The 25,335-nt window shown below is 42.8% G+C and overlaps 1 protein-coding gene across 12 annotated transcripts in view; it reads left to right on the top strand.

The window, feature by feature from the left end:
- Positions 1-25,335, top strand: part of TNRC6A (trinucleotide repeat containing adaptor 6A) — a 72,396-nt gene that overhangs the window by 35,718 nt on the left and 11,343 nt on the right. For 7 of the 12 annotated variants that reach the window (XM_071815347.1, XM_071815345.1, XM_071815343.1 and 4 more), the window contains 11 exons: positions 2,896-2,917; positions 10,554-10,892; positions 14,908-14,955; positions 18,548-21,133; positions 21,947-22,111; positions 22,276-22,451; positions 22,757-22,837; positions 23,274-23,325; positions 24,357-24,499; positions 24,841-24,987; positions 25,162-25,299. In XM_071815347.1, coding sequence (XP_071671448.1) covers positions 2,896-2,917; positions 10,554-10,892; positions 14,908-14,955; positions 18,548-21,133; positions 21,947-22,111; positions 22,276-22,451; positions 22,757-22,837; positions 23,274-23,325; positions 24,357-24,499; positions 24,841-24,987; positions 25,162-25,299 — 3,897 coding nt within the window. The remainder of the gene's footprint in view (positions 1-2,895; positions 2,918-10,553; positions 10,893-14,907; positions 14,956-18,547; positions 21,134-21,946; positions 22,112-22,275; positions 22,452-22,756; positions 22,838-23,273; positions 23,326-24,356; positions 24,500-24,840; positions 24,988-25,161; positions 25,300-25,335) is intronic. The other 5 variants (XM_065850832.2, XM_065850828.2, XM_065850830.2 and 2 more) reach the window with 3 other exon arrangements.

Here is a 25,335-nt window from a genome sequence, read left to right as displayed (position 1 = left end):
AGTATAGTGACATACATGGTATAATACAATTTGCATTAGGGAAGGTGGATAAAATGAAAATATTGGCAGCAAAGGTATTTTGGGATGGAAACATCCCAGCCATGTTTGTAAACACTTCAGAATTCCAGTTTACTGTCAAGATATTAGTCATGGCCAGTGATTCTAAATATTGACCCTGAGTCTGAGAGACACTTGTAAATCTGGTTTAAAACCCACAGCTGTTTCAGGCTTGGGTTTGCTGGCTGGTGGTGGCAGAGCGACCCTGCTTATTCCATTGATAGATGCTAGATATTTATTACATAGTTAAAAATCAGCAGTCAGCTCTCTTTGTAGGCCTGGATCAAGGTGTTCTTTGTGTACCCATACAGAATTATGTATGGCTAATCTTGCAACAAATCTAAATGAAATAGTACTGGAGGAGTACTCCTAGGAAAGGTATTTGATTATATTTCACAATGAGAGTTTCTTTTCAGTAGCTGACAGCAAAGCTGCCTAATAATTTTTTGACCTCACTTGTAAATTGATAGGTAATTTTCTTCTTGGAATTCTTATTTAATCAGAAGTTGTAATGGGAAAAGAGCTGGTTTATTTGTAGAACTTGAATCTTTTAAATAAGTGGTTCTTCATAGCTGACTTTCTCTTCGTGAGTTTGAAAGGCATGTTTGAGAGAGAGATTTGTAGAAGAAATAAAAGCATACATGTTTTTTGCAAGTGGAGATACCAGAGCTTTGCCTAAAGCTGTGAGTTCTGCCTCTACTTTGCTGCGGAGCCTGGGCTGGGCTGATCTGAGCAGCCTCTGCTTCTCACTGCCCGCGCTCCTGGAGCGGGGACTCTGGAGCAGGACGGGAAGAGGCTGCTGGGGAAGGAGGAGTAGGATGCCACAAGGATGCTCATCCGCATTCCTGGAGAACTTAAACTTGATCTAGATGAAAGAGAATGTGCCTCTGAAAAACCATGGGAACAAACAACTGCCAGTTAACTTGGCTGGTAAGACAAAGACCCAGTACAGATGTGGCTTGATTCTGCATTAGGATGAAGACTCGTTAATGTAGGTCAGAAAGAAGGGAAAGTCCCTTCTGTTCGTATTTGTGAGTAGTTTCGGATTGACCAAAATTGCTCTTTTTGTCTTGTAAGCTGACTTTTTCCATTTGATTTCCTAAGAACATGCTGGTTTGTATTATCAACCATAGGCTCTCCAGCAAAAAACTTTAAAGCATTTAACTGTGCATTCAGTACTGATACATTTTGCAAGTCCTTAGCTGGCATATGTTCAGGTTAGTGGTTTCGTTTCGTTTGGTTTGTTTTTCTTTCAGAGAATAGCACCTTAGTATAAGAAGCAGGCGGGAGCCTTATCCTATGACTCTTTCTCTCTGCTGATCTCTTTGGGTGCTGTGGGTAGTCAGAAGCTGGGGAAAAAAAAAAAATACAAGTTGTCTCCTTTTCTTGTTCATGAGTTAAGTGCCACCTGATGCCAAGAACAACTTCTCAAGTCTGAAAAATATTTTTTAACCTGATTTGTTGAACAAAGAGCATAATGAAAAATTGTGGCTCTGTGTTGTACAGCAGCTGCCTCTGGGGAACTGAGAAGGAAGGCGATGGTGTTGGAGCAGTCAGGCTGATGAGGGTGAGGTGGGCACAGCTGCAGCTCTGTGTGCGCTGGGGTTCTCTATGCTGGGTGAGCGACCGTTGGCTTTGGCTTTGCTGTCCTAACACCAGGGGCTGATACGAAACTGCCTGTAGAGTGGATTTGCTGCAGAAGAGATTTTGCAAGTGTCTTGATCTTTAGCTATTTTAGCTATCTCTTAAGAGCATAAATAAAAAAAATAGAAAACCATGATGCTCAATGTTTCTTGGGAGCAAGAGTCTACATTTTGAACTATTGGACAGTATCCATTTTTTGTAAGTATCGTTGCATTTATCAGTTTAAGAAGTTGCGAAAGAGGTTTTTTCTGTTAGTGTACTCTGGATTTCCAGGCTGTGGCACTGAGAGTCATTAATGAAGTGTCAGTAGGCAGCCCTGACAGTGCTCATGTCAGAATCTCACAGAGTCTTACTTCAAATCAGTGAGTCCAATTCTTCTTGGATTCACACGCTTCGTCTTTTCTCTTTCCTCAAGTTTTTAATTATACGCCCAAGAATTATAGCAAATTTATTGCATATTATGAAGATACGCAGTACAGTAACTAAAATGGGTTGTATACAGCTACCAAGGTGGCCATACCAAATCAGATCTCATTTTGCTTCAGCAGTAGTGCTTTTAAAAATCATAATTAAGAAAACTCTAATTTCAGATAGGAAGAACTATGATTTGTGCTTTTGAGAGGCGCTTCGTGAAGTCAGTTTCAGCACATTTTATAGTTAAACCGGCAAAATTAAGGTGTGGTTCCATACAAGAAATGCTTTTCTCCACATTTTTATCCTATGATAAAATGTTATTAAAATAGATCTCTCATTTTGGCCGTATCACAGGTGTAACCAGTTGAATCTTGGAAATGAGAGACTTAAAGCTTTTGCATTTGCTTTGTTAGTTCCTTTAAATTTCCAGGTCCCTCCCTCTTCTCCTGCCACATTCTGCAATAAAGCGGTGGCGGTTCCTTCCTTCCAGGCACAGTTTTAAACTCACTTCAAACATCTTAATTTGCAAGTTTAATTGTCTGTTTCATGTAGTTATCTTTCAAATTAGCGTTGTCTTCTATAACAGCTAAACAGCTTTCTAGGCGAAAGGAATAATAAGCATGGGTTGGTTAGACACTTCTGAAGTAGATAATTAAATAACTTTAAAAGATTTTAAAAAAGGGAAGTCAAAAGCTCATGTCCCTTTATCAACTGGCACGTGCACGTGTGGTTTTTCTCTTATCTGCACAAATCACTGACACTTCTTTTTTCTTGTTCTAGGCCATTGAACAAAAAATCAAAGGTAAGTTACTTTAGAGTTATTTCTATTCTGTATATTATTTCTGCTTTTTAAAATATGTTGAATCAAATGGGTCACCTGAAAACACCTCTCGACACTAAAATAGGGGATCCTTGAAACTTCAATTGCACTTTTTCAGACAGTGACCACAAAAGACTAGAAGAGTAAAGGTGTCTCAGGGTTCCTCCCAGGGACTGGACTCTGCTTTTCTTCCTATTTGACATTCTTAAGTACTTGTACAGCAGCAGGTATATACATAATACCTGCAGTTCTTTGCCTTATATGCTCTTTTCCTTTTTTGCTTTGTTTGAAAAGTGCACGAGCGCTGTAACACTTCAAGTATGACCTCGTGTGTACAGATCCACGTAATGGATCTGTTTGAAAGTTAATTTCCAAATATTCTAAGTGCAAGAGGGATTGGAAATACTTGATAGACAAGTGATGGATACATCTGGATTTATCTGCTATTGGATGTGGAGGATTTCTCCTCACAGGACGATGATCAAATTGACAGTATGCGAAAGCCGTAATTTCGCTGTTTGGTGGCAGGCTGGGAATGCTGCAGTTATTTGGAATGTTTGTGGGGTTTATACTGACTTCTTAAAGGGGAAAAAAAGATTCTTTTCACTTTCTTTTTAATTCTAGTTTGTAACCTGCTGGTTGGGAAGTGGATAATAATTGCATAAGTTATCATGTGGAGTGCTTGCTGGATCTCTGGGTTTGGGGGACATTTGGTTTGATTTGGTACTTGTGCAGTGGTAGGAACAGGAGCTGGGAAGCCCTGCTTGGTGGAGATGCAATTACTGGTGGAAAATCAAAAGTGTTTGAAGTGCTGTTCTGGCATGAAGGCAGTAAGATGGTGGAGGATGAACTGCGCTGGGGAAGAAGCAAGAGACAATTGGAGGTGTCGGTGACTGGAGGTGCGTTGCAAGGCTCATCCTGGTTGGCGTGTGGTGGAAATGAAGGAGGCAGGTTCTCCTGCTGAGGGCTGCAGTGCCAGGTGTCAGGAGACATATCCATGTCTAGTTTTTTGGAGTGCCTTGTGTACTGTGTGTGTTTGAATAGAGCAAACAAGCCATGGATGGAGCAGGAGCAGCAGGTTTGCAGTGTGCGAGGGAGCTGTGTGGAGGACGGGGACCCAGCCCCTCTGCCTGTGCGCCCGGGGCTGCGGTGAGGCTGGGGGAGCAGCCGGGGCTTGTGGGCAGCCGCAGTGACAGTGACAGTGCCCTGTTCTGTAGGTGCTGGCAGGGCCAGCAGCTCAAGTTCTGTCTGTGCTGCCCTGGGGGGGTTCTCTGGGCTGGCTGGAGCTTCTGCCCCCCCCAGCCCCGCTCTGCTCACCGCAGTCAGTGGGAGTTCGGTGGTTGTCTGTAGACACAGGACTGGATACTTTATTAAACTGCTGGATGAGTATTATAATTAATAAATATTCTGCATTTGTTATCTAAAGGACCGTTTTTCAGGCAGCGCATGGAATTGCATTTGAGGCACAGACTGAGCATTTGTTTTTTTCCATATATTCCTGCCATAAGGCTTCTGAGATAATATACCAGATTTAGAGGCTTGAGAAAGTGTTTGGTTTTATTCTGAAGTAACATAATATATCTGAAAAGGTAGTGAAGAAGGAAAAGGAGCTAGTACTTTGCTGTAAATAATAACGTCCATTTTGAAGGAAGGCCTGACCCGTGTTCTGTGCTGCGCTGGCATCCGTGCGTCACATCAGGGCCGGGGCTGCAGAAGCAAATGGCTAAAAATAGGCTGAGGATGGGAGGGCAGCAGTTGTGCTGCTCCAGCTACCTGATGGGCATCTTCACAGGGAAAGAAATGCCTTGTTTTGAAGGACAAAGTAAATATTTCTTTTTATTTTTTTTGTCTTTTCATTTTCTCCTTGGAGGCCTGATGTTTACTGATGGAAGCATTAAGTTCCAGCTGCAATGTTATGTTATTATTGAAAGGGTATTTCAGGAAGTTTAGCAGGAATGTAGAGAATTGTCAGAGGAACGCAAGCTGATGATCCTTCTGAAGAACAGACATTTGGATACAAAACTTTTTGCAGCACTTTCTATAGGAACAAAATTCGCTGCTTATGTTGCACGTAGCGATTTCATTGTTTCAACAGTTTTGCCTGCTTGTGTTCAGGAAGCAAATTAATGTTTCATTAGTTTCCAAGTTTCCATCACGTTAACGTCTTTAATAATTTATTCTGTGCATGAGCTGAAGATAAAATACAATAGTATAGGATCTCTAAATAATTCAGAATTATGTTCCTTCTTTCAGAAAAGTAGCTGGTTAAGTGGTGGGGGTGGGTAGAGAGACTATTTTTCAGTTTTAAGCATAGTTAGGTTGGCTCCAAAATGTTGTTTTAGCGAAGGCAGAAGTTGCTGCTGTACCAGCTGAAGTAGGTACCAGTGTGCATGCAAAATTATGAAATTACCTTCCAAAGAAGTTAATAGTGCTGATTTTTTTCTCTTATTCAGGATTGGGAATGGAAGTAATGAAGATGATGCTGATATAAATGCTTCTGATTCGAGTAGCATTTCGATACTGTAGTATTGTCATTAAAAATGCATGTACATCATCCATGTGAATTTCAAATATTCTAACCTGTCTAGTTTTATACATCTGGTTTTATTGGAAGAGGGAAGAGACAGTTCTTAGGAGTTGGAGATGAATGTATTATTTAGTTGCTAAGAGGAGGTTTCTCAGCGCAGCAGCTCCCAGCGCTGATGTGTACATCCACAAGTGCCTGCCAAGCGCTCTTGTACCAGGGATTTTAGGAAAAAAATAAGCATCATTTGAAAGTCCTTATTTGTTGAGAATACTGTAGAATTATCAGTTGTGGTATTCCTTCTGGCTTGGCAAAATATGTATTTTTGCTGTGGTTAATGCCAGTGCTATTAAAGACAGACAAATCAATCCGTTTACCCTGAATTTCTCCTAGAACAGGACTCTGCAGGCTGTGCTGCCGCCAGGAGTAGCTGATGATAAGCCAAGTCCTAAAGTAAATGCTATTTCAGAAGAATGAGTTTTGCAGTGTGTGCTCACTCCAGTAACCATGGGGTGCTCTGCAGGGTGGGATTTCCTCAGGAGATGAAGTGTCTTTTTGCACACTGTAGTGCAGGTCCGTGGGCCCCCAGGAGGCCTTCACACAGCTGGGAGTGTGGTGGGGTCCTGGGGGGTTATTGGGAGCAGTTTGTGCTTTGGAGCTGAACTCGTGTGCCGGACTCTACTCTGAGCTCCCGCGGCGCAGGAGGCACAAAGTGCGACTTCTGCTGCAGAACAGACTCCACTTTGAATCAGCCACTGAAGCGGAAAGTGCTTTAAAAATAGCTGGGTGTGGAATTGAAATCTTTGACTCATATTTCCCACCTTGGAAACTTCTTATTCATTTTCTTCTGTGAGAAGTGAAATTGCCTGAATGCACTAGACTAACTCTTCTGGGTTTTGTTGTTTGGGTTGGTTTGTTTGTTTTATTTTATTTTCACTTGCCTTACTGTGCTTTTCCTGATCGGGAAAGCTTACGTTACCTTTTAAATCTTAAAAACAAATAGCAAAAGTGACCAGAACAAGAAATGCTTGCTGTTAGAATCGCGGGTAGGAATGGCACACAGCTCACCTTTGTGCGGATCGGCAGGGGTTAATGAATTGGCAAACAGTTAGATATTTTCCAGATCAGCTAGCTGAGCTTACAGCTGCGGCCATTTTTCCACCACGAAAATTCTAGCACTACATCTTACGTGTGTCAGCCGAACGCCAGGCTGCTCTGCCCGCCCTGCAGCGTCCAGCCCTGCCAGCTGGGGGGTCAGGAGAGACCCCCACTCGTTGGAAGAGGTGGCTCCAGCAGCAGCCGAGGAAACGCTGCCATGCCAGCCCGGGGCTGCTCTTTGTGTGCTTTACTAGACCATTTCATCTTGGGACGCTGATTTTTGGGCGAACGCAAAACTGTTTTCCATCTGCATTAAAGTTACTGAAGCAGCTGCCATTTTTTCCTGGCGGGGGAGTTGCGTCCCCGGCCCCTCTCCGGGAGCTCCGGAGCAGTAAAATGACACCATGCTGCTCCTCCATTTTCTAGTGCAATCTGCAGCCTGGGACAGCAACACCAGTTGGAAGCGTCTGTCTCTGGAATCTCTCTGCAAACTCTTAACTGCACCGTCCCCTGCTTTGCGGGTTTGCAGCAGGTTTGTTCTTCTTGAAAATCTGACATTTTTAGTATTCATTTCTGTAAACTTTCTAGTACTAGTCAAGTAAATTAATTGTAAGTCTGTTAATATTCTCTTTCTGCCTTAATATGATTCAAAATCAAATATTGCTGTGCAGAACAAACTTCTATTAAGCAACTTGTTTGTAACAAACTCAAATATTAAGATAATGATTAAGGGCTGTTAGAAGTTATAGTAGCCATATTGGAATATTAATGTATTATTTATTCTTCTGAGAAGTTGTGGGCCAGAAAATGTTGGACAGGATAAATTGTGTAGCTTAAAACTTGGTTGGTGGTACTTAGGGCAGCGAAGGCAAAGGAATTCCTCTGTGCGGCTCATTAATGTCAGTTTGAAATTAATGTACGAATGTCAACTGCATGTTCTCTAATAGAACTGTGTTGTCTGGTGAGATTTCTGTGTAGTTTTCTGAGCATAGTAGAAAGAATTACATCTTTGCTAAGGAAATGAATGCATAGAATACATGAAAAAATATAATTTCCTTAAACTGTTGATGAAGTCTTGTTCATGCTGTAGCTTCAGGGCAGGTTTGGCAGGCACACCTGGTTTATTAGTTGCACTCTTTAAAGCTGGAAGTGGTTCCATTGGGTTCTGTTACAATATGCACTTTCTCTTGAAGTATCTTTAATTAGGAAAGTAAAGCGTTAGTTTTGCTGCGTTGCGGTACTATCCTAAATGTGCTACTGCAACTCTGGATGTCCCGTGGAGTGTCATAGAAATGATCATAGTTGCTCTGAAAGGGGCGGTTGTGTGGATGGAACCAGTAGTGGAGGCGAACGGAACCTCATTGAGCACGTGATGGGGTGCTGGGTGTTGGATTAAAAAGCTCTTCAAGCAAGGTGTGCTTTCCACTTCAGCTGACAGGAAAAACAAAGCAAGCAGTTCAGTAGGTGTAGAGCAGGCTGGGGGTGTGTGTGTGTGTGTGTCCCTGAGTGGTGCCATGGCGGCGGTGCCATCGCTGTGGCCGGGCTAATGTCTGTGGCACTGGCAGCACTCGCTTTGGACACAACCGCTTTAAGTGGGAACAGGCATCGATGTCAGGCAGGAGGCACATGGATAGATCAAAAAGTTCACATTTGGCAGGAGGTTACCCAGATTGAGGTATGTGATGACTTTTTTTTTTTTTTTAAATTTCAAAGCTTGTTGCAGTTCCTAGACCACAAAAATGTGCTAAGTGCTTGCGCATTAAAATGTTGACAAATTCTTAGCTACTTGCTAAAATAGCAACCACCCACAAGGATTAGTAATTTTCAGGTTTTTAAATTCTTTTTAAAACAGAAACATTTTAAAAGGAATAAATGTAAGTAGATTTGTCTAAGACTACTTTGTATTAGTGAAATTCAGTTTTGATCATAATTTGGTTTTGCATTATATGCATCAAAACATTGTGCAAGGAATCAGAATCACCTACTCTCTTGATGTATGTATCAACTGAAATTGATGGAATCTGATATGGCATTGGTGATTTTTTTTTTTTAATCAACTTGCCAATTTATCTAATAGCTTTTGAACACTGTCTGTTCCCCATTCTCTGTGCATTGAATTGCTTTATGCCCTGGCCATTCCTCTCTGTAATTCTGTCCCTTTGCAGTCAGGTGTGAAATGGGGAGCGTGGGGTCCGAGCTGGGGGAGCTACCGTGGCTGTGGCTTCCTCTTCCTCCTCATCCTCATCCTCCTCCTCATCCTTCGCCCCTCCAGCCTTCTCTCAGACACGTCTATCTGGCCACCTGTGAAACAAGCAGGTCCCCAAGTTTATCTACTTAAGTAGCCTAATTATAATATTCCTTTAAAACACAACTAACTCGGTTGCTGATTTTTAGGGGCGATTTTGTTCTAAAGGCCTTCATGTTTGTGTTTTTCAAAATATATAACTGTGTATTATAAGAGAAATTTAAAAAAACAGTCATAAGCAGCACTGACAGATTCTTTAAACAGGAGTTTAAGGAGTTTATTTTCATTTAATTTTTATTTTGTATTACATCTATCTGTTCCTGAAAGTGAATGGTAAAATGGACTTTAAACAAAACAAAAAAAAAATTTAAAACTCCAGAGAGCTACATTTTCAGTCCTGCAGGACCAATATTCCTGCTCCTGACATGCTGGAAACTGAAATGGAATAAGGCAGGGAAGAGGTTTAAGGCACTGCTGCTTGGACCCTCAGGCTGTGAATGTTTGGATGCTACCAATGGACAGAACTGTTCTTGACAATAAATACAGTTGTATAGGAACTGAAGGCTGGTGTGTAGAACCAGAGCCAAGCATTACCGAGCTGCGCCCTTGCTGGGAGCACAGGAATGCTGTTTCCCTTCAGGGACTTCTAAAACCGCTCATTTCAGAGATGGTGACCTGACCAGAGGGGACAGTCAGTGCTGCAGGAGCTCCCAGGCGAGTCTTGAGGTGTCTCAGCCAGTTCCATGGTAAATGTAAATAGGCTTTATAGAGGTCTCATCCAAGAAACTGGAAAAGTGAGTGAAGACATGAGTAAGAGAAGGGGTTGGGAGTGCAGCTGTGGTGGTGTTTGGGTAGCGGCAGCAGCACAGGGAGCACCCTCAGGCTCACGGTCTCGCCCCATCAGGACAGCCCATTCAGCAGTTCTGCTCCTGAGCCCCTGGCCTGCGACTCCATGCTGGGGCGGCCTGGGCTGGAGCTGGGGGCTGAGAGAGTCACAGGGTTCCCTTCATCCAGCATCTGAGTTTGGTGTGTTCACTCACAGTTGACTTCTGCAAATGATTTGACCTTCATCTTGCCCTGAAGTAGCCGTGCTGCCAGGACCGAGCGGTAACGTGGAGCTGCAGTTGCGCGTCTGGCATTTGATCAATGCCGGCGCAGTCCTGCCAAGCTGGGAATGGGGATACCTCTGTCATTAACTATTCCTGCTGGCAACAGATTGGCTTAAGGATATTGATATATTTTCCTTTGGATGTTAAGGTTGATAAAGCAGGCGAGTCTTAACAATGTGTTCTTGTTCACCTCTTGTTGTTTTGGGGCAAGACCATAACATTTTCTTTATACATAAAAATTAAATTTCCCATTGGAGTAAGTTCTTTTTGGTGGTGGTGTTTTTGTTAGTACTTCAGTATTTTTTTAAAATGAAGTTTAAATGCCAAAATAAACTGGCATAGTGCTTATTTGTCAGGAGAAGTTATAGGAAGCTTGTTAGTAGTCACATACTTTAACAGAGATAACTTTGTTAGGGGTGATAGCAAGACATATTTCTGCTTCCAGATCCTGTGCCATTAGAGCTGTGAGATTATGGGATAATTGAGCTTTTAATGAGGAATGAGTTACAACTTGAATCAGAAGTCAGTGCTGCTATTACATCCTATATAAGCACATCTAAGAATATTGACTCAGTCTTCGATATTTCAAGTTGCTGTTCTTCTGAATAACTTTGTCGAACTCTCTCTTTCCGGGGGGGGCAGTGCCAGAACAAGCCAAGGCCAGTGTCAGCCAGTCCCAGCCCCAGCCCGGCCCCTCCAGCGGCACTTCCAGCGGAACCAGCACCACCAATAATGCCAAGCGGGCCCCAGCCAACCCCCAGCAGCAGCCTTTGCCTCGATACCCTCCTCGGGAAGTACCACCGCGATTTCGACACCAGGAACAGAAACAGCTTCTGAAACGAGGGCAGCAGTTACCGCTTATAGCTGCAAACCTGGGATCGACTCCTAAAGTATTAAACGGCCAGTCGGGAGGCAGCACTGTCACAAGTAAACAGCCCGTGACCAACGGAGAAGTGCCGAACAGCAGCAAAAAACAGCCAGGTGAGGGGAGGTACCTTGTTTTCTTTCGTGAAAATTGAGTCGTTTAAATTCAACTATCAGTGAAATATTTGAGCTAATATTATTTGAATTTTAAATGTAAACTGGAGCATGATGAGATATTTTCCTGTGTCATAGCTTAATATTAAACATTACAGGAGGGTTTCAGCCACTGTTGTGCAAGTTTTGTGCTGACACATTAGACACCTGATTGCTCATTGTTCCAGTGGTGCCCAGTAGAATGTCTGTTTCTGGACGGGTGTTGAAGCTGATGTGACCCCTGTGTTCTGAACTTCCTGTCCTATCCAAATAACGATCTGAGCATGGGCATGGTACAAAGCATCTTTTTTTCATTGGGTTTTGATAGCTCTCACAGGGAAGGGTCTTCCCAGAGCTTTCTGAACAGCATCTAAAGACTGGTTTTTTTCTTCATATCTGGAGATACAGATCGGATACAACTTGTTTAGAACAGCAGAGTTGCTTTTTCTTGTTAGGTTAGAGGTTTTCTTTGTTCATCTACCTGAAGTTGGGTTGTCTGACAAAACAGATCAAACTTTACCTTTATTACTATTTGAGTATAGCTATCCTTTATTATTTTGGCTTTTTAACATTCTCTTCAAGTACCCTTTTAAGAGCAGTAAACTTATCTGATACATGTGCATCATTTACATTTGGTGACTGTACTAGCACGGAGTGCAGCAAATTTTGGTGACAATAAGAGCAGTTTCTTTTTGATTGGAAAAAAGTAGCTTTTTTTGTAGGGATCTAGATTTTCAGAAGGATTTGGTATTAGTGCGTGCTAACACTTAATACACCAGACAAGTACTTTCTTATTTTTATACTTGTATTTATTTTTTGACATGCACATAGGAGTGAGGGTGTAACTTGTTCCCATAAATAATTTCTTCCGAAACTTTACTGAATTCCCAGAGTTTCTCAAAATCAGAGTTTTATACACTACAAAGGATGTGACTTTGAGCTCCTTTGGTTACAAAAAAAAGATTTCCGGAAAGTAGCCTTGATATTTCAAGTTCTAGTTCCATTTGGAGCTGCTTGGTCACTGAATCCCGAAGCAGCAGTATTGAAGGTGGAAGTGAACAATCAAAGCATTGGAAGCAGTTCATCCATGTGCCCCAGGAGGAATGTTTCCGATATTACTTTCCAGTATTATTTTTGTAACATACTGATGGAACTCTTAAACCATTCCAAGAAGTGATTTTTAAGTAGTTAGTGGTTTGGTTTGCTTCACCTGTATAATTTTCTTCTTGTCTATAATCAGGTTTAGATTAACCTTTCATACACCCTCTTACTTCTAAGATGAAGCTTTTCCTCCAGCATATGCCCTTTACTGGTCAAACTGTGTGGTAGCAAGTAGTGATTTAAATTAAAAATCCCATGTAAGTTAATTTTAAAAATATTACTCTTTCTATAACCTATTAAACCTCCTAGTTGTCCCTGGAGGACTTTTTGAGTATACTGGCCTTCATTTCCCATGTTTTGTGGATGCCAGCCCAGTATTGAGTTGATTGGGTTCCCATTTGTGTGTTGCGTTCTTCCCAGTTTTGCCTGATTTTGTGCTGGGGTGGCCCGTCCTGGGGCTGGGACACGTCACTGTGTCCCGTGCAGTGCTGCCGGTATGGAGGTAACAGCTTCACCAGGAGCAGTTCTGCAGTTTGAGTTATCTGAATAACATATCTACATGTCCAGCTGGGGACTGAACGGTTCTGAGAGCCCTCAGAGGAGAGAAGGGTTGGTCAAAACTCCTTCCTTCTTCAGAAGATGGTTGTGTTGTCTGTAGTGCCCCGTGGGGTCCCTGTTCGCTGTGTTGACCGAGGTCTCTGGTCAGGCTGGACCAGAGGGTCCTGAGTCTGTGGGCTGGAAAGCTCTGCCCTCCAGTATAACCAGCAGTAATGTCTGGTTTGGATGGTTTGTCATGTTCTTTGAGAAATGTAGGTAAGATGATAACATAAAGGAACATAATACCTCAGTGCTGGATTTTTGTCCTGGTTTCAGGATCCTGTGTGCTGAACTGCCAGGGAGGTGATGTGGAGGTGACCTCAGTCCAGAGCACACGGGTGACTTAATGGCTGTTTGGAGCTGAAAGAGAATCGTCCCGTTTGCTGGCCCAGCCTTGCTCTCCCCAACTCCTCTTGTAGCCTCCAACAACAGCTTCTGGGCGCTCTCCTTCTCGTTGTCTCTGAAATTAAAAATCTCAGTACATTTGACTTATCTGTAGATCCCTTCCTAATGAAAGAATGTCCCTATACTGGCCATTTGGGTTAACAAATTTTATACCTTAACAGAGTATCTTTGAAAATTGTTAAGTACTTGACTTTTTTTTTAGAAGCATTATTTAATGGATATCAGGCTTGGTGTGTATTTTAAGGCTAAAAGAAAAACTGGAGCTTGAAATGTTGAAGTCAAAATTGCTGGAATGAGTAAGAGCTGCAGTTGCTGTATCTGCCATTCCCTGGAGCAGGATCTGTCCCAGTTCAAGACTTGGTCCAGATGGGTGCTGGATGCTTTGGAACAGCCAGGGAACACAAGTGCTGCTGAATTTAAAGTCTTCCTCTCATTGCCCTGCCCACAGTACTTTTAAAATCTCTACTATTGGAGAACTTTTTAATTATATCAATGGGGAAAAGAAAACTCTTGTGTTTTGTGTGGACAATCGTCTTCTGTTTTGAAAATAAACCCACTTTCCTTAGAAGATTAAGAAGGGGTAAACCTGTGGGTTGTTTTTCTTCTGCTGTTTTTTAGGACACTTGGTGTATCTTTTTAATAAAGACACATCAGTGAAGCTCACACCATGTAGAACTTCTGAAACAGACACAGTCTTGTGCCAAGCTGGTTATTTTAAGAAATCAACATAAGTAGCTCTTTATCAGAATATTTTCATACCCAATTCAGTTGTTTTATTGAAATTTTCTGCCATGTCTAAACTTTAGGTGAAAGGAAGCTCCGGAGTGTTGCCTTGCTGCATTTATTTCCCCCTGTGCTTTGTAACACATCAGAATAGCCAAGTGCTTATTCCACGATGAAATAATTTACACAGTGAACTGCAAGATTTGCCAGCACTACCTGCTCCCAGCTGTGGCCAGCAAGGAGAGGATGGAGCCCTCGGGCTCCTGCGTCAGTGCCAGCCCGGGGTTCCCCCTTTGGCATGGGGGCTTGATCCTCAAAACCGTAGTACAACCAGAGCCTTGGGAAACGAAAGGTTCTTCCTGTACCTTCAGGATTTTTTCTTGGGTTATTACAGGAGCAAGGGAAGGAGTGAGCAGGTGGGATTTGCAGCTAGGAGGGGCAGAGGTTGATTTTATCCAGGAAACATGGCCTTAAATGTAACAGCGATGGTCTCCAAATGTAAAATGAGTGAATTTGAAACCTTCACTTTGGTTCCATGTGCTGCCTGTAAGAACACTGAAGAGGTAGAAGCGATGCAAGAGTTGTCAGTGGAAGTTTATTATCACATACTGAGGTTCAGTCAGAACTGGACCATACTTAGTTATTTCTGTTTGCTAAATCACCTGGCAAAAGAATGACTATCAGCTGGAGAAAGTGTGCCACTCAGATGAGTTACAGGAACTTGTTTAAGTTTCGGGGATGACCTCTGAAGTTCTACGTTAGTACAGACAAAACTTAGCTGGTTTTGATTTCCATTATTAGAAATTCTTCATCTTATTTTATATAAATCAAACTTCTAGAATTAAAGACATGTTAAATTGGATAATTAAATGCCAAATGGATGATAACTAACTAGTACTGGAAATACTTAGTAAAAGCAGCCAAATGGCTGATAAATCTCTGTGCAAGCTGGATTTGCTGTCTGTGCCTGTTCCTGTGGCGTGGGAGAGGCAGCCTAGAACTGCTGCTCACCACACGCTCAGCCCCCAGTTCCAGCTGGCTCCTGGAGCCCTTTCCAGCAGGGCTGCCCAGGGGCTCTGGGGACTGTTCTCGAGGGGCCACTTTACTGCAGTAACACTTCTGTAATTTTCTTGCTTTTTTTTTTTTTTTGTAGGCATGCCTCCCATTCGGGACTTGGTGAGCCACTCCCCTAACCAGTCAGGTTAGCTATTTAAATCTCACCTCGGTTCGCACTGCGGGTGTTTGTAGTAGTTTTGTGTTTCACGCAACTTTGTCTGATTTTTTTTTTTTAATTATTTTTTTTTATTCTTTGGCTTATGTTTTTCAATAGCATGTGCTGTGTGAGTGACTGACTTAAGTATACGTGCTCTGTGCCATTACATATTACATTTGGTTAAATGTTTTTAATTTTCAAAAATGCATCAGAATTCATACCAAAAAAGAAGCATTTTTTTCCTAAGGACCAAAGGTACAGTAATTGGGCAGGTACAGTGTTGACAGTTCTGTGGGTACCAGTATGTACTGGAACTGGAAAAGGAGATGGAGGGGTCAAGATTCAGACATTTCTTCATTTATGCTTCTCAGTCCTACTATTTAGTTTAGACCATGTGATGATTCTTTAAAACAAACAAACTACTGTAAACAATACATACGGGTTCCTGCAAACATTTCTTGCAGGGATAGTTCATAGCTAGAAAGCATTAGATTATTAAATTCTAAATTACCGAAAAGATCCTAACAGATTACTGAATTGTAAGAAACTCAGGTTTGTGTAAATGTTTTTTTTGTCCGGGATTTAAGCAGCAGAAGTTCAGTTGCAGGTTCTAAATAGTTTTGGAAAGAAAACCAAGAGCAGCACTGCAGGCTGTTCCTGGCTGGTTTTACAGTGAACCACTTGTAGGATGTTGTCAACTGTAAATTTTCAGTGTTGAGGGTGTTCTTGTGGTATCTGTCAGGTATGAAAAACCAGAGATAATACCTTGTGTATTTAGTATTTCTATACTTTCAGAAGTTCATGGGTTGTGGAAATGCAGACAAGAATATTTCAGAACAGCAGCTCATACTGGAAATCACTCACATGCTTTTGTGTCCAGGAAAAAGATTGTTAGTTAGGGTAGTTTTGTATGTAATCGGGTAAAATTCTGGATGAGTGGAAATTAATCATTATGTGCTGTTTGTGTATCTGCTTGTTAAAAACTCTTTCTCGCGTTATGATTCCGACTGAACCTTGATTGCTTCAGCTCTTTCCAGCTCCCCCCATTCTTGTTTCTCATGTCGTGGTTCCGATTGAACCCCGATTCCGTCAGCTCTCTCCAGCTCCCCCTGCTCCTCCATTGCAGTGGCTGATCCTGCTCTGAGCTGCTCCAAGCCACTGCTCTTCAGACAGGGTGTTTGGCTTGATTCTTTATCACTGGAGCATGAATAAAGCTGATATTGATTAAAAATCAGTTAAAAATAGACCAAAACTTGTTGTGCATCAGTGTAATACTCAGTAAACTATCCACAGTAACTTAAATGTCAGCTGTTTATCAGTTCCTAAGCATTGGTAATTGTAGCGTTTTGTCACTGTTAGCTCTGTCTGTTAAAGCGAACAGGTACAATTTCATGAAGGGGTCAAAGCGACTGCACCTTCCAGTCTGATGTAAGGAATGTGCTGTAAAATCCTCTAGGAGTGAGCAAGAGCTATAAAACCTCTGTTCTCTTTTCTCTAGGTACATATATTTTGAATATTTGAAGTAGAGGCAAAAAAAGGGAATGTTACAGAGAAAAGTTGACATTTTCTTTTGATGAAACCCCGTGTGTTTTAATGGGCAGAGCGGTGCAGTTTGCCATGTATCCAGCCATCGAGCATATGCTAGTATGGTTATTCTTTCAGCTCAGGCAAATACTGAGCGATAACACTTCACTGGCATTTTGTACTTGTGTTCTGTTGCCAACTTCATTACTATTTTTCACATGCTTCGCACTTCCACAACTTCATCTTGTGTTGCACCTGTCTGGCTGTGTTTTGATGGAACGGTTGTGGGGGAGTTCTTTGCAGTGAGGCTTCAGACATAGGAGATGAAAATTGATAGTACTTCTTTTGTAGCAAATACTCCTCAGAGCCTGTATTTAACTATGAAATGTTTATAAGTGAATTAGGATGTATGGCTTCTTGACTCCCAGACATGATCAGCTTATTTATTGAAAAAGAAACAGTAGTTCTCATATAAATGAAAATGAGAAGTTTCACAGTATCACAGTATCACAGTATGTTTGGGATTGGAAGGGACCTCAAAAGATCATCTAGTCCAATCCCCCTGCTGGAGCAGGAACGCCTAGGTGAGGTCGCACAGGAATGTGTCCAGGCGGGCTTTCAATGTCTCCAGGGAAGGAGACTCCACAACCTCCCTGGGCAGCCTGTTCCAGTGCTCTGTTACCCTCACTGAGAAGAAGTTCTTTCTCAAATTTAAGTGGAACCTCTTGTGTTCCAGCTTGATCCCATTGCCCCTTGTCCTATCATTGTTTGCCACTGAGAAGAGCCTGACTCCATCCTCGTGGCACTCACCCTTTATATATTTATAAACATTAATAAGGTCACCCCTCAGTCTCCTCTTCTCCAAACTAAAGAGCCCCAGCTCCCTCAGCCTTTCTTCATAAGGGAGATGCTCCACTCCCTTAATCATCTTTGTTGCCCTACGCTGGACCCTCTCCAGCAGTTCCCTGTCCTTCTTGAACTGAGGGGCCCAGAACTGGACACAATATTCCAGATGGGGTCTCACCAGGGCGGAGTAGAGGGGAAGGAGGACCTCTCTCGATCTACTGACCACCCCCCTTGTAATACACCCAAGGATGCCATTGGCCTTCCTGGCCACAAGGGAACAGTGCTGGCTCATGGTCATCCTGTTGTCCACCAGGACCCCCAGGTCCCTTTCCCCTACACTGCTCTCTAATAGGTCATTCCCCAACCTATACTGGAACTTGTGATTGTTCCTGCCCAGATGCAGGACTCTACACTTTCCCTTGTTAAATTCCATCAGGTTATCCCCCGCCCAACTCTCCAGCCTGTCCAGGTCCCGCTGGATGGCAGCACAGCCTTCTGGCGTGTCAGCCACTCCTCCCAGCTTAGTGTCATCAGCAAACTTGCTGATGGTACACTCAATTCCCTCGTCTAAATCATTAATGAATATATTGAATAATATTGGCCCCAGTACTGACCCCTGAGGCACTCCACTAGTTCAGCTGCTGCGCTTAATCTGTACTTCTGCGGGAGCTGAACTTCACATTGGTCGTGTGTTTTTTTTTATCTGATTGTTGATGTATAAAACATAATATCTTAAATATCTTGTACTTAGAAATTATATATCATGTATTTTAATGGGTTTGTGGGTGTGTGCATTTCTCTGGCTGTTGTCATACAGCGATTGGTACTGCTAGGTTGGTTGAATATCCTGGTTAGATTTCTGCTTTTTGGAATGTCTGATTTTATATAGTATATTAGGTTTTCATCTGTATGTTTTTACAAAACACTTTGTATATGGTGCTATAGAGTATTTTTAAAAAGTGTACCTCTAGGAGTGGTTCTTCATGCTGTTGTGAGTGCGGCTGTGTGTGCTGGTGTAAGTGGTGTGGGTGACACGTGTTCTCAACGTCTGTACTCAGAAGCTTTCTCTGGCATCTTCAGTGACCCTAGTGTTAAAATAAGCAAAATAATCCTTGCCTTAGTATCTTGAGACTATTTGACCTCTTCTGTTTAATGAAGTAATAATATTAAATTTATAAGAATGCTCTTGGACTTTCCTTCTTCTCTTTAGATCTGAACCACAGTGCTCTAGGATCCCATTATGAAAATTCCCACTGGGGACCAGTCTCTTCAAATAGCGACTCCAGCACAAACTGGGACAAAGTTATTGTAGACGGCTCTGACAAAGAAGCATGGCCATCAATCACGGGCAGTGACCCAGAGCTGACTTCAGAATGTATGGACACTGACTCTGCCTCTAGCTCTGGCTCAGAGAGAAACCTCGTTATCATGGCTTCAGGGAGCACAGGTGGTGACAATGATGGCATTCGAAACGGCATTGGACACGGTTCTCAAAATAAGTTTGTGGTTGGTAGCAACAGCAATAATGTGGGCAATGGAAGTATTAATGGGCCGTGGGGTTTATCCCATGGAACCATAATAAGCACATGTCAAGTTTCTGTGGATGCTCCTGACAGCAAATCTGAAAGTAGCAACAATAGAATGAATGCTTGGGGCACCATAAACTCTTCATCAAATGGAGGGTTAAATCCAAGCACTTTGAATTCGAATGGCAACCATGGTGCCTGGCCTGTACTGGAGAACAATGGACATGCCCTGAAAGGGTCTGTGGGTGGTAGCGCTGGCACAAGTATTCCGTGCAGTACCATAGGTCAGATAGCGAATAGCCAGAGTATTAACTCGAAAGTGGGTGGTTCAGCCCATGGTTCCTGGGGAAGCCTTCAGGAAAATTGTGATTCTGAAGTAAATGGTACAAGGAAGGTTTCATTCAGTGGGCAACCTCAAAACCTTAACACTGAAATGAATGGACCAAATAACACTACTAACTTTATGACCTCTAGTTTACCAAACTCTGCTGGTTCAGTGCAGATTAACGAACTGCCTAATAATACAGGGCACGGGGCCTGGCGTGTGAGCACAATGAATCATTCTCAGATTCAGGCCTCTCCAGTTACAAATGGCACTTCCATTTCTCATCTTAGCAACGGTGAGGCGAAAAATGGTGGCTCTTACGGTACTACATGGGGTGCCTATGGTTCTAATTACTCTGGAGACAAATGTTCAGGCCCAAACAGCCAAGCTAATGGTGACACTGTGAATGCAACTCTAATGCAGCCGGGCATGAGCGGGCCTGGCAGCACTACCTTTCCAATGAACGGGAATAAAGGAGGAGGGGTGTGGGAGGCAGGGCCAGGCAGCTCCCCGAACGTGCCTTGGGGAGCTGGAAATGGGGCCAGTGCTGGTGGGAGTAGGAGAGGATGGGGCAACCCTTCCCAGAACACTGGCACCACCATTTCAAACGGGGAATGGAGTAAACTGCCCCCTAATCAGCATTCCAGCGAAGGTGTGAATGGCAACAGCAGGAAGTTTACAAATGGGTGGAAATCTTCTGAGGAGGATGAGCTCAACAGCCAGAGTTCTGCTGCTTCTCAGGTCACTGAGCAGAGCAGCGCGTGGGCCAAAACAGGTACGGGGGACAGTGAAGGTAGTTCGGAGAGCACTGGATGCCATGAAGACAGAGTAACTACAGAAGGACAGAGTCGGGAGAGAAGGAAAGTTGACCAGCATACGTTACTCCAAAGCATAGTGAACAGAACTGACTTAGATCCACGTGTCCTTTCCAACTCTGGTTGGGGACAGACTCCAATCAAACAGAACACTGCCTGGGATACCGAAACGTCACCGAGGGGGGAAAGGAAAACTGACAATGGGACAGAGGCCTGGGGGGGCTCTGTGACACAGACTTCCAGCTCAGGGGGGTGTGTGGATAGACCTAGCCCTAATAATAACGATACCTCATCTGTATCAGGGTGGGGAGATCCAAAGTCTGCTACAAGGTGGGGAGACTCCAAAGGGTCAAACAGCCAAGGGGGGTGGGAGGAAGATTCTGCTGCTACAGTAATGGTCAAGAGCAATCAATCATGGGGAAGTGGCAAAGAGGAGAAGTCGTCTTGGAATGACGCTCAGAAGATCAAACAGGGATGGGGAGACGGACAAAAGGCCAGCCAGGGTTGGGCAGTTTCTGCCGGTGATAGCTGGGGCGAAAACTCACGAAGTAACCATTGGGGTGAGGCTAAGAAATCCAGTTCGGGAGGTAGTGACAGTGACAGATCAGTATCTGGTTGGAATGAGCCAGGTAAATCAAATTCTGTTACTTGGGGAGGTAATAATACAAACCCAAATAATTCTTCAGGATGGGATGAGCCTGCAAAGTCTAATCAGAACCAGGGCTGGGGAGACCCTCCTAAACCTAATCAGCCTCAGGGCTGGGGGGATTCATCCAAGCCAATCAACTCTCCAGAATGGAACAAACCCGATGTTGGCTCCTGGGGAGCTCCGGCTGCCAGCACCAAAGCCCCAGGCTCCGGCTGGCTTGGGGGGCCCATGCCAGCACCAGCCAAGGAGGAGGAACCCACCGGCTGGGAGGAGCCGTCCCCCGAATCCATCCGCCGGAAGATGGAAATTGATGATGGAACTTCTGCTTGGGGTGATCCAAGCAAATACAACTACAAAAATGTGAATATGTGGAATAAAAATGTCCCAAACAGTAGCAGCAGTTCAGACCAGCAAGCACAGGTACATCAGCAGCTACTGTCTTCAAGTGCCATGTCTAGCAAGGAGAGCAGTTCGGGTTCTGGTAAGACTTGCTTTTATGCAAATTTGAATCTTTTGATAACTGTAAAACAATTATTTTGTTCTTGCTTCATATAACAGTAATTTAGTTTCAAAGTGGAAAGGGGAAAGTGGCAGTGAAGTACTGGTTTTATTTGTAAAAAAGTAACAGCAATGCTCATAGATACTTGGTATTTTTATACAGATTGAAAGATCTGTTACAGGTTTAAATAGCTTGAGTAATAAAGACTAGTCAGGTCTACTTGAATTCTGGGGTGTGGGAACACAGAGAAATTATTTCAAGTAGTATCTGAAGATGGAAAGTGGTTTTCATCATTAGGTTCTAAAACAATTAAAGCTTAACATTGCCAAAGAGCCCTCCCAAACCAGCGCTAGGCTGCTGTGGGTAGGTGGAGGGTGATGGTTTGATACGGACTCAGGATCAGGCTTTCTGATCTTGCAGTTTGAGAGCCCTGAATAATGACGCAGAGCGGCTCGTATGGTGTTCAGGAAGTGGTTTGTGCTCTGTCTCTTTTTCAGCTGCAAAGAGGAGTAGCTTAAATATAATGAGCAGCTTGTAGGAACTTAGTACCTTGGAAATTTGTGGTGATATCAGAATGTAATTTTTTACATATGCAACTTGTATTTGGGGTGGGGGGTGTCAATGGAACAGCTTGCTGTTGTAATAATTACTTTCACGCAGAATGTAAATGTGTACTAATATGCTTTTTATTGTATGTTATGGGTCTAGAAAAGGTAAACGCTTGAGTCTCATTAGATAGATAGCCTTTTAAATGGTGTTTAAAACCCTGCCAGTAACTTGTACTGCTCTACAAAGGTTGGGGAGAGCCTCCTGCTCCAGCCACTACTGTAGATAACGGGACTTCTGCATGGGGAAAGCCCATGGACACCGGCACCAGCTGGGGAGAGCCCATTGGCGATGCCACCGGCACCTCTGGCTGGGGAAACGCTGCTCTGGGGCAACAGGCTCCAAATAAACCCGGTGAGTGAGTCCTGCACCGGCTTGGAGGAAGGTGAAATACTGCTCCAGAAGCTTTACTTTTTGAGGGCTTTTTTATCTTGAAGAAAATGTAAAGCTAACTTGTGTGTTAAGAACAGTCAGTTGCTACTGAAATGTTAACATGCTGGATTTTTTTTCCCACCCAGGGCCTAAATCTATGCAAGATAGTTGGTGTGGAGATGATATGCAGCTGACGGGCAGTCGTCAGACCAGCTGGGAGGAAGAGGAGGATGTAGAGATTGGAATGTGGAACAGCAGTTCTTCACAAGAAGCTAACCCATCTTTGAATTGGCCACCATATATGAAAAAAATGCCCACAAAGGTAATTCTGGCCATTGAGATGTCAGGCCCAAACCTAAGAATGCAAGTTGGCCATGGAGAGGAGACAATAAAAAACAACAGCGAGGTTTCTGAGCGCTGCTGCTCTCCTGGTTGGTAAAATAATCCCCAGAGGAGGTTGAGTCAAGATTTTTGCACTGTTGTCACTTCTAAAAGCGAAGACAGAACAGATTGCTGCACCGAGTACCATTAAGCTTTAATCTTCATTCATAACATTTTATGATGTAATTTAAGCAGTAGGTGGTAAACATCTTCTGAGTATCACAGGAATTCCTTTCTGTTTTTAAGGGAATAATGAAAGGTGGAAATAAGCAAGACGAAACATGGATCAATCCATTCATTAAGCAATTCACGAATCTCAGTTTCTCAGTAAGTATTTCCCTTCACCTGGCTTTACCACTGCCTTCGAGTGCTGGTTAGAATGCACAAGAGTTAAAACGCTTTACTGCCTAATGTTCACTTTTATAGTATTTTTTGGTTTCCTTCTGTTTGTCTCCCTCCTGTCACCCATCCCTTTTCTCTACATCCTCATCACAAACAGACCTATTTATTGATGAAAAGTGTTTGTGTGAACACTGCCCAGGTGTTCATCTGCCAGTCTGCTGGTTCCTGAGTATAACATGAACATTTTGGTGAGGATACCTGTGTTCAGTGGGGTAACTGCTAAAGAGAGAAAATGCTTCAAAACAGCATCTGACTTGTCTTGATTTTTTTTTCTTGAATTGAAATAGTATCTATTAATCTCTTTGGTTTAACTTTTAAAAATATTATTATTAAATAATGATGATTTGTTTTATTACTTCAGAGAGAATCACCAGAAGAAACCATACAGAGCAATAAGATGGACATGTCTGGAGGTAAGAACAGGAGAAACTAGCTGGGCTTTATTGCTTTCCTTTCCAGTCTCTCTTTTAGTTTAATTCTTTCTGTAAATTACTTTTTCAAACTGTATATAATATATATAGTTATAGCTATATATATATAGTTAAATATACATTTCCCTAAAGAAAAGGAATACCCTTGTAGAGGGGAAAAAATAGCGTGTGTGAGTAACGCTACACACCTGAATCATCTGGTTGCTCTAGTAATGTTATCCCTAAATCAAGCTGAGCTTGTGTATTAAGCTGACATGACAGAATGTTTGCAGGGTGGGTGGGTTGGTTTCTGCAGTGTGAGTGTCTAGATTGCCTTCTGGATACCTTCACCAAACATACACGGAAACGTTCCCATACCACACTCGGTCGTCATGGTTCGTTCTTGGAAACACATTTTCAGTTCTAAGAACTGAGTTGATACTGAACAATTATTTTAGAAATGTTTAAACCTGAGTATAAAATTACTTGTGAGCAGTTTTAGCTTTATTTGAATCTGTTGAGTTTTGTGATTCCTCTAGGTAATAAAAAACAGTATAATTCTTTAATACATTAATAACAATAGATTATAACGATAGGGAACTTAATTAAAAGTAATTGCACCATTGCAGTTTTCATTGTAGTTTGATACTACTTCAAAGCCAAGACAATGCTTATTGCTGCTAAAAATAAGAGTGGCATTCACTACTGGAAACTCAAGTTTAAACAATTATACTTTCTTGTTTTTAAGGGAGAACTGAGAATAACGTTTGGTGAAGCCTGGCAAAATCTGGTGACACTTGGCTGATTCCAAGTTTTAAGTTGTAGCCATCGATTTGTAGTGTTTCCTTTCCCTTTTCAGTAAAGCCCAGATAGTTTAAAGCTGAACTGATGTTTTCTTGTATTATAAATGGATGTTTTCTTTTGTTAGTGTGTAGCTTGAGAGCAGCACTAGGTCAGCCCTTCCTAAGCATGAACTGGTTTCGGAAAAGTGAATCACCCTGCAGTGTTGTAGTCGCATCTCTTGCCTCTCGTAGGGTTATTGCAAGACAAGCGGATGGAGATGGATAAGCACGGCCTGGGGGTTGGAGATTACAATCGTGTGGTTGGAAAAGGCCCCGGTTCTCGTCCTCAGATTTCCAAAGAGTCTTCCATGGATCGCGGTCCTTACTTCGATAAGGTCAGTGGGTGTCTTGGTGGTGGACACTTCTGACCTCCCTTGACTCTGCATTCTAAGTAGTTACTGTCTGCTCCTCACCTTCCTGTGTTGAGTGGAGAGGAAAGTTAGGACTTTCTTGTTAATCCCTGAGATATACTTTGTTCTTTTTAACATACTGATATATAATAGTAGCACTTTCTGCAGCCTGTTTGCAAATAACTAACCTGATCTCTTTTGTTTTCTGCCTGTTTCCTGCTGGTGCTGGACTGTCCTGTGATTCTTCCCTTCTGTGCCCGGCCATGGTTTCTCCCTCTGCTTGCTTGCTGACTGGTTGTTGCGCCTCGGTTTGTCTGTCCCATCAGGATGGCATTGTAGCAGACGAGTCCCAAAACATGCAGTTTATGTCCAATCAAAACATGAAGCTTCCCCCTTCAAATAATGCACTACCTAACCAAGCCCTTGGCTCCCTAGCAGGGCTGGGTATGCAAAACTTGAATTCTGTTAGACAGGTAAGGCTGTGTGCATATCCTTGGCATGTTACTTGACAGCATTTAATACCTTTTGATTTAGCATCCTAGCTACTGATGTGTTTGATATGTGTTTAATTTCTAATTCAAATGTTAGGGGGGTGGGAGAAGCAGCATGAGAGGTTTATTGTCACTAACTGTGCATCCTCTCCCCAGAATGGCAATCCCAGTATGTTTGGTGTTGGTAACATAGCAGCACAGCCCAGGAGCATGCAGCAGCCTCCAGCACAACCTCTTAATTCATCTCAGCCTAATCCACGTGCTCAAGTGCCTCCTCCATTACTGTCCCCTCAGGTAATTGACTATATAGAACATTCTATGTATAAACTA

The sequence above is a fragment of the Patagioenas fasciata genome, chromosome 15 (assembly GCF_037038585.1).
Source record: "Patagioenas fasciata isolate bPatFas1 chromosome 15, bPatFas1.hap1, whole genome shotgun sequence".
Taxonomy (NCBI): domain Eukaryota; kingdom Metazoa; phylum Chordata; class Aves; order Columbiformes; family Columbidae; genus Patagioenas; species Patagioenas fasciata.
Note: the sequence above shows the minus strand (reverse complement) of the source record. Positions and strands in the feature narration are given on the sequence as shown.